At 61.0% G+C, this 10,464-nt stretch overlaps 1 protein-coding gene across 1 annotated transcript; it reads right to left on the bottom strand.

The window, feature by feature from the left end:
* Window positions 1-67: 67 nt before the first annotated feature.
* On the bottom strand, window positions 68-10,441 carry LOC148592596 (maestro heat-like repeat-containing protein family member 7). Its single transcript, XM_088534212.1, has 19 exons — window positions 10,183-10,441; window positions 9,691-9,779; window positions 9,354-9,461; window positions 9,040-9,119; window positions 8,524-8,647; window positions 8,338-8,424; window positions 7,318-7,447; window positions 6,722-6,822; window positions 6,419-6,568; window positions 6,087-6,241; window positions 5,852-6,002; window positions 5,551-5,741; window positions 4,883-4,997; window positions 4,402-4,542; window positions 4,032-4,208; window positions 3,395-3,550; window positions 2,438-2,540; window positions 2,246-2,305; window positions 68-174 (listed from the first exon to the last, which is right to left on the bottom strand). The coding sequence occupies exons 1-19, from the start codon at window positions 10,439-10,441 to the stop codon at window positions 68-70; spliced, it is 2,484 nt and encodes an 827-aa protein (XP_088390338.1).
* Window positions 10,442-10,464: the final 23 nt, after the last annotated feature.

Raw genomic sequence — 10,464 nt, 5'->3', positions numbered from 1 at the left:
TCAAAGGCCTCTCAGAAGTGCACTCAGAAGTGCAGGGCTGCCCAGGGAAGGTGCAGGGAAGACTGCGTCAGCGCTCAGGGGGCTCCTGGGCCTGCCCAGCGTGCTCCTGCCCTGTGCTCTCACTGTCTTCCCGGACACTGTGGGCGGGGGGCCGCCCACAGTTGTCTGGGTGGACTGCGGGGGTGTCACAAAGGGAGGTCACAAAGGGCCGCACTGTCACCTGCTGTCCTGGGCAGGGGCAGGACATGTGCCCTGTGAGTGGGTGGCCCAGGGCCTACCTCTTGTTGCCCTCTGCTTCCCTCCGGGCCCATCCATTTCCCTTTGGAGCACCCCAGGGATCCGCGGTTCTTGTTTGAGGAGGAAATGTCCAGAGGGCCGCGGTCTGGGAGGCTGCCACAGGGGGATGTAGCCTCCAAGCACAGCACAGGGAGAGCTCAATCTCCAAAAGACCCTTGACCTCGCATTAGCATCAGTTTCGGAGCATAGAAATCTCTGCTCTCCTAAGCTTTAGTGTCAGAAGCTTTTCAGGAGAAGAGAAAATATTCTATGTTATTAACATGAAGAGAGAAAAAAAAAATCCAACTTCTACTCCCCCAGATGGAAATCCATGCCAACAGCTAGTACCCAGGAATATTCAGAAGTGCAACAGGCTGCTCCTCACCATGTCCCCCTGCATGTGGGCAAGCTACTGCTCTTTGCGGGCACAGAGCACAATCTTGCTGTGCATTAGCACGTGTCCCCCACATTGTTGTTGTTGATTTTTTTTTCTTTTTTTTCTTTTTCCTGGCTGATATTCCTGCATGATGGGAGGAGCCACGAGATGCCTGTTTGACATTCTCCCCTGGGCTCCCGTTTGCTGCAGAGGAAGGAGCTGCCCCAGCACCAGGCCCAGCTGCACATGGCACGCCGGCATCTCTCAGCAGTTCCCCAAGCCATGCCTTAAGCAGCCTGTGGGGGCTGGGGGCAGTTTCCCACCCCACAGGCTGGGCTTTTCAACAAAGGAACATGGAGGAAGGGATTCTTGAATATTATCCAGCTTTTGGGAGCCCTCTGTCCTCCAGATCTGTACCTCATGGGAGTCTGCCAAGCAGGTGCCAGCACAGGCCCAAGGCTGCTCTCTGGATGCCCGGGGCTGGGAGTCTGCTTTTGACCCTGCGCCTCCCTCGCACGATCTCTGTGTTGGCATCATGCTAACGTAGTGCTACATTAGCACCATCACAATGAGAGCAAAGGCTATGCTGGCAGGTGGCCTCCCCAGAGGCTTTCCTGAAGGTGTAGGAATGTCTGTGGCCGTGATGCAGAGCTTTCAAGATAGTCTCAGCCAGCTCTCAAACCTGTTGCCTTTCAAGAAAGCTGCATGGTGTTGCATCCCCAGGCCTGCCTTCACAGCCTGCTCAAGTGCACGCTTGCTGCCCATGCCTGATCTACCCCTGTGGCACATCCCTTGCTAAGATACGGCAGCCTCACGCCTCATCCTGAAGACTTACTTCCACTCTGGAGACTAAACATAAAGGCAAAACCTGCCTGTACGTGCAGAAGAGAGGGAGAAGCCCATGTTCATGCTCCTGGGGCTCACTCAGACTCATAAAGGCTAAAGAGAATTCATCCCAGCACTTTATTTGGCACATGTAAGGATGCGGTGCCTGCAGCAGAAGAGCAATAGGTGACGGGGGGATCAGCAGCTGCTGCTGCAAAGGAGCCGGGCTTTGCAGCACTGTCGCGGGCCCCAGTGGGCAGAGCTTCGTGGGGTGGGAAGGGCTGCTCTTGCTGTGCGCCAAGAACGGTGTCCTGCAGAGAAGGGTGCTGCCTCTTCTATGCTCTCCGGAGACAGCAGCACAGTGCTTTAAGGCTCAGTGCTGACGGTGCCTTCTGCCCTGAAGCTCTCAGGATCAGGATGGTCTGCATGGCCAGAGACCGGACGGAGGGGCTGCCATCCCTTGCCACTCTTTGAAGGGCTGAGATAGAAGGGAAAAGAAAGGAAACCCTTGCACCTGAGGAGACGCCAGGCATGGCCCCCGGATGGGGCCAAGCCCAAGCCCAAGCGCAATCTGGCTTTTTGCTTGCCAGCAGGCAGAAAGGAGGACTACCATGACTGCTAGGGAAAGATGCACATGAGTTGAAAGATGCCCCAAATGCCCTGCCCTGCAAATACTGGCTGTCTGGCAGGGCAGCCAGAAACCTGGAGCTCACTGCCAGGCTCTGCGCCGCTGCGGGCTGAAGCTAACAGCACGCTGCCCCCACTCACCCTCAAAGATGTCCTGCAGCTTCTCCCCGCTTGGGTCCTTCATGCGCTTCCCGAGGAGCCCTAGGTGAACACAGCCTGTCACAAACCCTGCTGCGGGTACACAGCGCCCAGACACCCAGGCCCTGCAGGAGGCAGGTGGGGCTGCGGCACCCGTGGGGACACAGAGGCTCCCCGACAGGAGCTGTGACTCACCGAGGAACCTCACGGCTGCCTCCTGCCAAGACTCCTGGGGACTCTCCAAGTAGGCCAGGCTCTGCCGCAGGTATTCATTGTCTCTGCTCCTGTTGCTCGCCAGCTGCACAGAGCACAAGGGTCAGGGCTAGCTACAGACCTCTGACAGACAGCCAGGCCTGCTCTCCTGCCAGAACTGTCTCCACATTCCCTTGCTCTGCCAGGACATTCCTGGTCCCAGCCAGGTGGCACTGAGCTTTAGGGGGAACAGAAGGCACGCATAGGGTGGTAGGCTGAGGTGCCATCCTGGTAGCAAGGCCCAGCTGGGCCAGGGGCTCCTTCCCCATCCTGGGGGCAGTGATGGATCGTGGCCCTTGGGAAGAGCCCCACGGGACAGTGTGCGGGAGAAAGGGGAGCACGTGTGCAGCTCCAGAGCCCGCAGCCATGGGCTGGCAGTGGGGAGGTGACATGGGCGAGGGAGAGGGCAAGGGTCGCAGGCCTTCTGCGGGGCACATCCTGGGGGCTTTGGTGGCAGGTCTTACCAGGCACTCTCCAATCTGCCAAATCTGTGCTGTCTCAAGCAGCTGCCTGAGCTGTTTCCATTTCAGGAGCTGAGCAGCACCACGGAGGGCTTCCCGAGAGGCCTGCAGAGCAGCCCAGGGTGGGAGATGCGAATGCAGTCCAGCCAGGAGACCCTGCATCCCCGCGCCCTGCCGATGCTCAGAGCCTTTGCCAGCCTGTTATGGGAAGCTACATCTAGGCCACGAGTTGGGCTGTGACACCCAGCAGGCACGTGGGGCAACCACTATGTCAGAGCAGCAAGACAGAGCTCCCCCAGTCCCTGCTGGGCTTGGATGACTGCAGGGACAGCTAGAAATCCCCTAGGGATGCCAGTGCTGGAGCTTTGCTGGGCAAACCCAGACAGAAAACGGACAAAAACCTCTTGGTCCCACACAAATAAGCTATGTGCTCACGCACCTGCGCCACGCTGGGGATCTCCTCATGTGCATGCACAAGCAATGGGAGCAGGCAGCTGTGCACATGCTTCCTTAGCAGCACTTTCTGCTTGCCCACCACAATGGCCATCACGCTCTGGAAGAGCTGGATGGAGAGCTCTCGCACGAGGGCAGCCTCCTGTGGGGAAGCAAGATGGAAGCAGCTCAGCAGTGGCTGCCTCAGCCCACAGTGAACAAGGGGCTTCGAGTGGCAGACGACGGCTTCTCCCTCTGCCTCTGCGTTTGCCCCAAGGAGCTGCAGGGCCAGATCCACCACCAGCTCAGTAAAGCCCCAGCCCCAAGACATGCAGCGTGGTGGCTTTCTCGGAGATGGGGCTGCCACGGGGAGCCAAGGTGCGAGGCGTGTGTGCCTGCAAGGGCTGCTCTGGCCCTGGTGGCACTCCCACCAGCTGCCTCCGGAGCGACGCGCAGAGGAGCTCCCTTGTGCCACCTGTGTGCAGGAGGAGATGTGGGCCGGCCTGTGGCATCAGCTCCTGGGCGCATCCCACTCACTCAAAGTCCCCAGATGGGTTGCCCCAGTGTGAGCCCTCATGCCCGGGCCACACGCCTCTGTCCCACAGCCATGCCAGGAGAGCGCCCGCCTTTCCCACAAGCCCTACATCATCAAAGAGTGGCAGGAGCTCCTCAGCAAGCTGCAGACCCATGGCACTGGCCATCTCCCTGTCCAGGAGGTGGAGCATGTTGCTGAAGATGGTGAGGGCCTTGGTGCGGAAGCAGCTCTCAGCAGCCTGCAGGTGCTCCAGGAGCGCGGGCACCAGGCCTTGCAGACTCCTGGCCTACACGAAACACAGAAGAGCCCTTGTGTGAATCAAGGCATGGTTGAATTAGCACAAATGGCGGTAACACTCTGCGGACACGCAGTGGCACGGGAGCACTCAAGTCCTGCCGCTGCCTTTCCCTCCACTACCTTAGCCTCCACCTGCAGCCCCAGGCCGCCGCCCTCTCTTTGCCCACGTGCCCCCTGCTCACTATTTGCGGTCTCTCAGACAGCGTGACGAGGCCTGTGATGACCATTTCGCGCATCACCAAGCTCTGGTTGTGCAGATGCCGTTGCAGGAAGTGCAGGACACCCTCATCAATCTGCTGCTCAAAGTCTGTGCAGTTCAGCAGCTGAAAAACACCCAGAGGCAGAGGGAGTGACTCTCAAGAGCCAACGGCGCTCCCCGCATCCTCTGGACCAGCTGCGGCCTCTGGGTCTTGGGCCCCTGTGAAGCACTTGAACGTAGAGAGCTGGCACAAAGGCTGCCTGACCCGCAAACACTTGGGGCCGGTAGCCAGCAGAAATGGCCTCCTGGCGGGAATTAGCTCAACTTGGGCTGACTTAGGGGTGTTCAGCTCCCGCGGGCAAGGAGCCCACCTCCACTGACCGCAGCCTGCTCCCTGGCCCAGGACATAGAGAGCCCAGTGTCTGCGGGCACTGCCCAGAGGCGCCGCTTGCCACCGTGCCCACCTCGAGGAAGACGGCCATGGCGGCAATCTCCCGGTGTTTGTCTCCGCAGCTGAGCACCATGACTACGTGTTCAAACATCCAGGCACACTGGTCGGCCGCGTTCATCCACAGCGCTCTGGCCAGGGAGGGGAGAAGGCACTGTGGGCACGAGCTGGGCAGGCAAAGCCCTTTGGGCCTGTGCTGCCAACTCGAGCCATCCTGCCACAAGCCAGGCCCCACTGGAGCAAGGCTGCACCAGCTCCAGCAGCTGGGGCTGGCGCCAGCAGCGGCACTGGCCTTTCCCCACCACACCTTGCCAGGAGAAACGTGGCAGCCCAGCCAGTGAGGCTTATTTTGGTGAGAGAGCAGCAAAGCACCCTTACTCCACCAGTGTCGCGGCCTAGCCGCACTCTGTCTTCAGGGCACAAATGCTGGGGCACGTGAGGAGGAAGGCGGCTCTCACCTAGTCAGCAACGTGGCTCCCGCGTGGTAGGTGTCCACGCTCATAAGCATGTCCCAGCCTCCCTGCCTCTCCATAGAGTCAGCCAGGTGGCCACAGTCAGCACAGCAGAGCAGAGCTTTCAGGGCCTGCACTGCGCTCCTGCATGGAGAGCAAAGGCAGGTCACACACAGAAGCCAAGCCCAAGCGCTGCGCTCATGGCAGAGAGCGGCACAGAGGGACGCAGCACCTGACAGGGCTGACTGGAGGACTGTCATCCGCGTGACTGCACATCTGGCAGTACTCTTGGAGGTCCTCTTGTGTGTACTCCATGATGAAGTAGATCTGGAAGAGCACCGCTAGGTAGAGCTGGGGAGAAATTAACTGCACGGGCACTTTGCTGGAGGGCTCCTGGAGAATCTCGTTCAGGACCCTGGTTGCCTGCAAAAAACACCTCGAGATGGGTCTGGCTGCAGAGAGATCAGGCAAGCCAAGGCAAGCCATGGCGAGGCTCTGCGCAGGGCTAGGTCAGGCCTCGCCTGGAAACTCACAGTCAGGGGAAGGATGTAGCTGCCCGCTGGCAAACGGGAGGTGTGCCGTCTCAGCAGCGGCCGGTCCCGCAGCCAAGAGAGCAGCTCCTTCAGCACCTCCTCTGCAAGGCACTGCTTGGAGACCAGCACCCTCCACATGCTCCTGGCAACACTGCAGACCCAGAACATGCTGTCAGGGAAGCTGCCTCGAGCTGCCGTAGCCCTGGAGCTGTCCTCAAGGCTGTCAGGCCCATACCTGTCACACACCAGGGAGGTGTTCAACAGAGCCTCCACCACCTGAGCAGGGTCCAAGCAGGCCATTTGGAAAAGGCTGCTCTTCAAGATGTCCTGGAGCGATGCCTCACTGATGTCCATCAGCTTCTTGTGGAGGCTGCTAATCACCTGGGGCACCTAGAAGGGGCACAGGTGAGAGAGGGGCCTCTGCAGGAGTGTAGCCATTGCCACAGGGGCCACCGAGAAGTCATGCCTTCCCATGGCTCCATGCTGTCCTCAAGGGCTGTGCGGTGCTCAGGGGGCTCAGCGCCCAGAGTGTGCAAGCACAGGGCAATGTGCTTGCAAGCCGCTTACCCTATCCAGCTTAGAGTCAGGCTCCCTCAAGACCGCCTCCATCATGTGCTCCACCACCTCAGTGTTCAAGAGCCTTGGGTCTGTTATGCCATTGATGATTGTCAGGAGGAAGTCTGTCCTCTCAGAAGGAAAGAGAAAGATGCCAAATTCCTGTGGGAGGAAAGAGCCATGGCACCCAGTGCACGGCCTGAGGAGCTGAGAGTGGCTCAGCTGAGAGCGAGCAAGCAGAGCGGTGCTGGCACAATGCCTTCTGCCAGCACTGTGCCCAAGAAGGCCACAGGGAGGGAGGGAGGAGCTTCTCACCGCACTCTCATCAGTGGCCTTGCTGGGCCAGAAGGTGTTCGGGGCTTCCTGCTGCCAGTTCATCTCTGGAAGCGCTGGATTCTCAGCTGCCCTCTCTCGACCTGTGCCAGAGGGGAAACACAGAGCAGTCAGGAGGAGGGGAGGTGGCTGAACAAGGGCAACAAGGAGAGCTCTGCAGCTTGCAGAAGCGGGGTGTCACTGCAGTGTAAGGAGCAGAGAGCCTTCTAGGGAGGACATGAGCTTCTTGCCAGGTGGTAAAGAGGATATTGCCGGTTAGGATGCGGAAAGGCCGCAGAGGTTGGTGTCTCTTTGTGCTCCCAGGCAGGAGAGCAGGCCTGGAAGGCTGCTGGCACAGGCTCTGAGCTCTGCTAGTTGATGTGGACGCTCTCTAAAGCACTACTCCGAGGGACAAAAGAGCCCTGGGTCACGTCAGTGAGGTGCCTGCCATGGCTCTTCATGGCATGGCTGAGGCAACGTGTCGCCCTGTGTGGCCTTGCCTGGGCTGCAGGTGCTGGAAGGCGCCAGCCTTCCCCAGCGACTCTTACTCTTTCGCAGCAGAATGATTCTGTAGAAGTGGTGAAGCGCTTCTGCCGCACTCTGGCTGATCTCTTGGTCCTCCTCAGCGCAGCACAGCGTGAGGTGCCCCATCAGCTGCCCCAGGAAGTCCAGAGGCTTCTTTTGGAAGAGGAAAGGCTTGACGCTGCTTCCTCCATGGCTGAGCCACTTCTGAGGGAGGAAGGGAGGAAGGATGGGCAGCGAGGCCAAGCCATGGCAGCGGGGACCAGAGCCCTGGGCTCCACACCAGAGCGGGCCCAGGCCTGAGTGCCACACGAGACAAAACCTGAGCAGGCATCTGCCCAGCCCTGCGGCCAGCAGTGAGCAGTGGCGTGCAGGGCTGTGTGTCCCAGCCTGCCCGCCCCTGGGCAATGCCAGTTCTGCTGCCCAGCCAAGGGCAACCTCCCCTCCCTTGGGCCAGCCCCGCAGCCAGCATGTGGCAGCCGTGACAAGGCACGGAGCTTGCTGCCTCCCTGTCCTGCCTTGTCAGGCTTTGACGGCCAGCCCTGTGAGCCCGTGGTGCCACTGGTGCCTAAACAGGGCGCCCGAGCTTGGCTCTTCCCCTAGCCCACATATCCCGCTCGGAGCGGGAGCACCTCCTTCTGCTGCTGCTGGCTGCTTCATCCCCATCAAGCCAACTTGAGCCCTCTCCTCCTGCCTGAGCCTGCCTGAGCCTGCCTGAGCCTGCTTGAGCAGAGGGTCACCTATGGCCTGGAGCCACCTGGTTACCTCCAACAGAGGAGAGCTGCTCAGGAGCCGACTCAGCCTCAAAATCCTGCCCACAGCCCTCCGGCGCTCCGTTTTTCTCTGGGATGCTGTGAAGGGCAGCAGCATCTGAGGAGAGCAAAGCTGCTGGTCAGGGCTGCGACTGGACGGCCACAGTTCTGCTAAGGCCCTGGCAGGCTTGATGCCCCTGCTGCCTTCCATGCACGCTTCCAGAAAGCGCCTTGCATTCCCTCCTGGCCCCAAACTCTTCCGCTGGTTCGCTGCAAGGGTCGCTTCCCCTTGGCATGAGGAACCAGCCCTGCCACTGCTCCCCTAATGCTTTGCAAAGAGCAAACCTGCAAGATGTTCCGCAGCTGATGGAGACTGGAGGCCTGCGACTCGAACACCAGCACCTTCAGCATCTCATCCAGAGCCTCCATGGTCTGCAAGGGCAGGGCAGAGAGTGCTCATCACCGCTTCCCCCGTCCCTCTTGCTAACAGGGGGCTGGCTGAAACCCCTTCCGCCCACGGTGAGCACCTACCTGTGCGTAGAGCGAAGCATCGGGGCTTTGCATCCGCTCTTGCGGAGGAAGGCAGAAGATGCTGTTGATGCAGGTGTAGAGCAAGCTGTTGTCCTGGGTGTGCATCAGGAATGGCCACTCTTTGCTGACAGGAGAGAGAGGAGCCTGTGGAGTGCTGGGCCAGGGAGGGTCGTCCAGGTGCCGGGGTAGAGGAGGTGGACGCAGCCATGGAGGTGGGAACAGCCAGGCTGCTGGCCATCGGAGGTGGGGAAGCCCTGCAGGGAGCCACCTCCTCCCTTTTCCGTGGTGCACACAAGGGGCGGAGGACCCAGGGCAGAAGGTGGGTGCAACACCCATTCCTCCTCCTGCCTCTTCCCTCAGGGGAAAAGCCCAGAGACAGTGCTCTGTTCTGCCACCTGCCCACTGAGGGAGCACGCGGAGGGTTGACAGACTGCAGCATCCCAAGGGGACTCGTATGGCGTCATCAGGGTCATGCTGCGGCCATGCCCGCACTACAGCAGCGCCTGGGGCGGGTACCTCATTGCGGCCATAGCCAGCATGGCTTGCTGCCACACCACGGAGTCCAGGCGGCCAGGGGACTCCTCTTCCAGCAGCACCTGTGGAGCACAGGCAGTATGGGGCATGGCAGGTGCCAGCCCCAGCGAGCAGCTGGCAGCACCCAGCAGGCACCCCCATCCCACCACTGGTACCCTGGCTCGGCAGCCCCCTGGAAGGAGGCCCCCCGTGCCCACAGGATCCTGCCCAGGCCCTCTCTGCGCCTGGCTGCCCAAGTCCTGTGCTCGCCTGGCCAGCTTTGCCCCCTCCCACAGCCCCTCTGCCCGCTCCCTCACCACCAGCTTCTTCACCAGGTCGCCTAAATCAGCCACGTAGCTGTCCATCCCTTTGGCACTGCACAGGGTATGGATGCAGGCCAAAAATCTCAACTTCTGGGCTTCATCCTGAGAGCCGGTGGATAAAGGAGGGAGATGAATAGGGCGGGTGCGAGGGCACAGGCACTGCCGGCAGCCGCAGGATGGAGGGGGACGCAGGGCTGCTGCAGGATGCCCAGCGGCTGCAGCTGGCCACTGCCAAGAGCCCAGCCGCAGGCTCGCAGCAGGCAGCACGCACGAAGGCAGCCGGGCCCCCGGGAGCTGCAGGCACCACTCGTCTGACAAGGTCTCTAGTCACCTGGTGAGGGCCTGTGGGAAAGGCCTGCAGATACGCCAGCGCTTCCTGCTCCTCTCCTGCCAGCTCCAAGCAGGACGGAGATCCTGGACCTGAGCATGGAAGAGAATGGGCAGAGCTGCAGGCACTGGCAGGAGGCAGAAGAAAGGAGCCGTGCTCCCTCTGCAGCAGCGGGCCCGCTTCCAGCATACAGCGAGCCCCGGCTCGCACAGCAGCCCCTGGCAGAAGAGGGGCAGTGAAGCTCCCGGCACGGCAGCAGCGCGGCCTCCTGCTGGCTGCGCTGCCTCTCCTGGCCTGCGCCTCGGCCCTGCCACTGGGCTGCCTCTGCTGCGCTCCTGCCCAGGGCTTGCTGACTGCCAACCAAGCACAGAGAAGGTTCAGGCATTCAGGCACTGCCTGCACGGGGCCAGCAGCGCCAGGATGCAGCTGTGGTGGGAGGCAGGGCTGCAGTAGGGCCGGCTCCTGGCAGCCGGTCCCACAGAGCCGCTCGCTCACCTGCCTGGGAGGTGTGCGGCTCACACCACTGCTGAGTCTCAGCGATGGCACTATCATCATCATCGTCCCAGGCCATGCAGGTAATGTTGGCACCAGCCTCCTCCTCCTGCCCCATGGACTTGCTGGAGTCTATGTCATGCCAGCGTATGAGGAGGTTCCTGGTGGCTCCCGACTGCTCCCAAGCCTCAGCGAATGCCCTGAATTCATCATCCTCTGCCGCCCAGCGGATGGGATTTCTCTTTTGCTCTGGCTGCGCCATGCTGCCGAGCCAAGGAGAGGCGT

The sequence above is a fragment of the Tinamus guttatus genome, unplaced genomic scaffold (assembly GCF_059628265.1).
Source record: "Tinamus guttatus ecotype Peru unplaced genomic scaffold, ASM5962826v1 Tinamus_guttatus_pri_ptg000546l, whole genome shotgun sequence".
Lineage (NCBI taxonomy): Eukaryota > Metazoa > Chordata > Aves > Tinamiformes > Tinamidae > Tinamus > Tinamus guttatus.
This window is presented reverse-complemented; position numbering and strand designations above follow the sequence as displayed.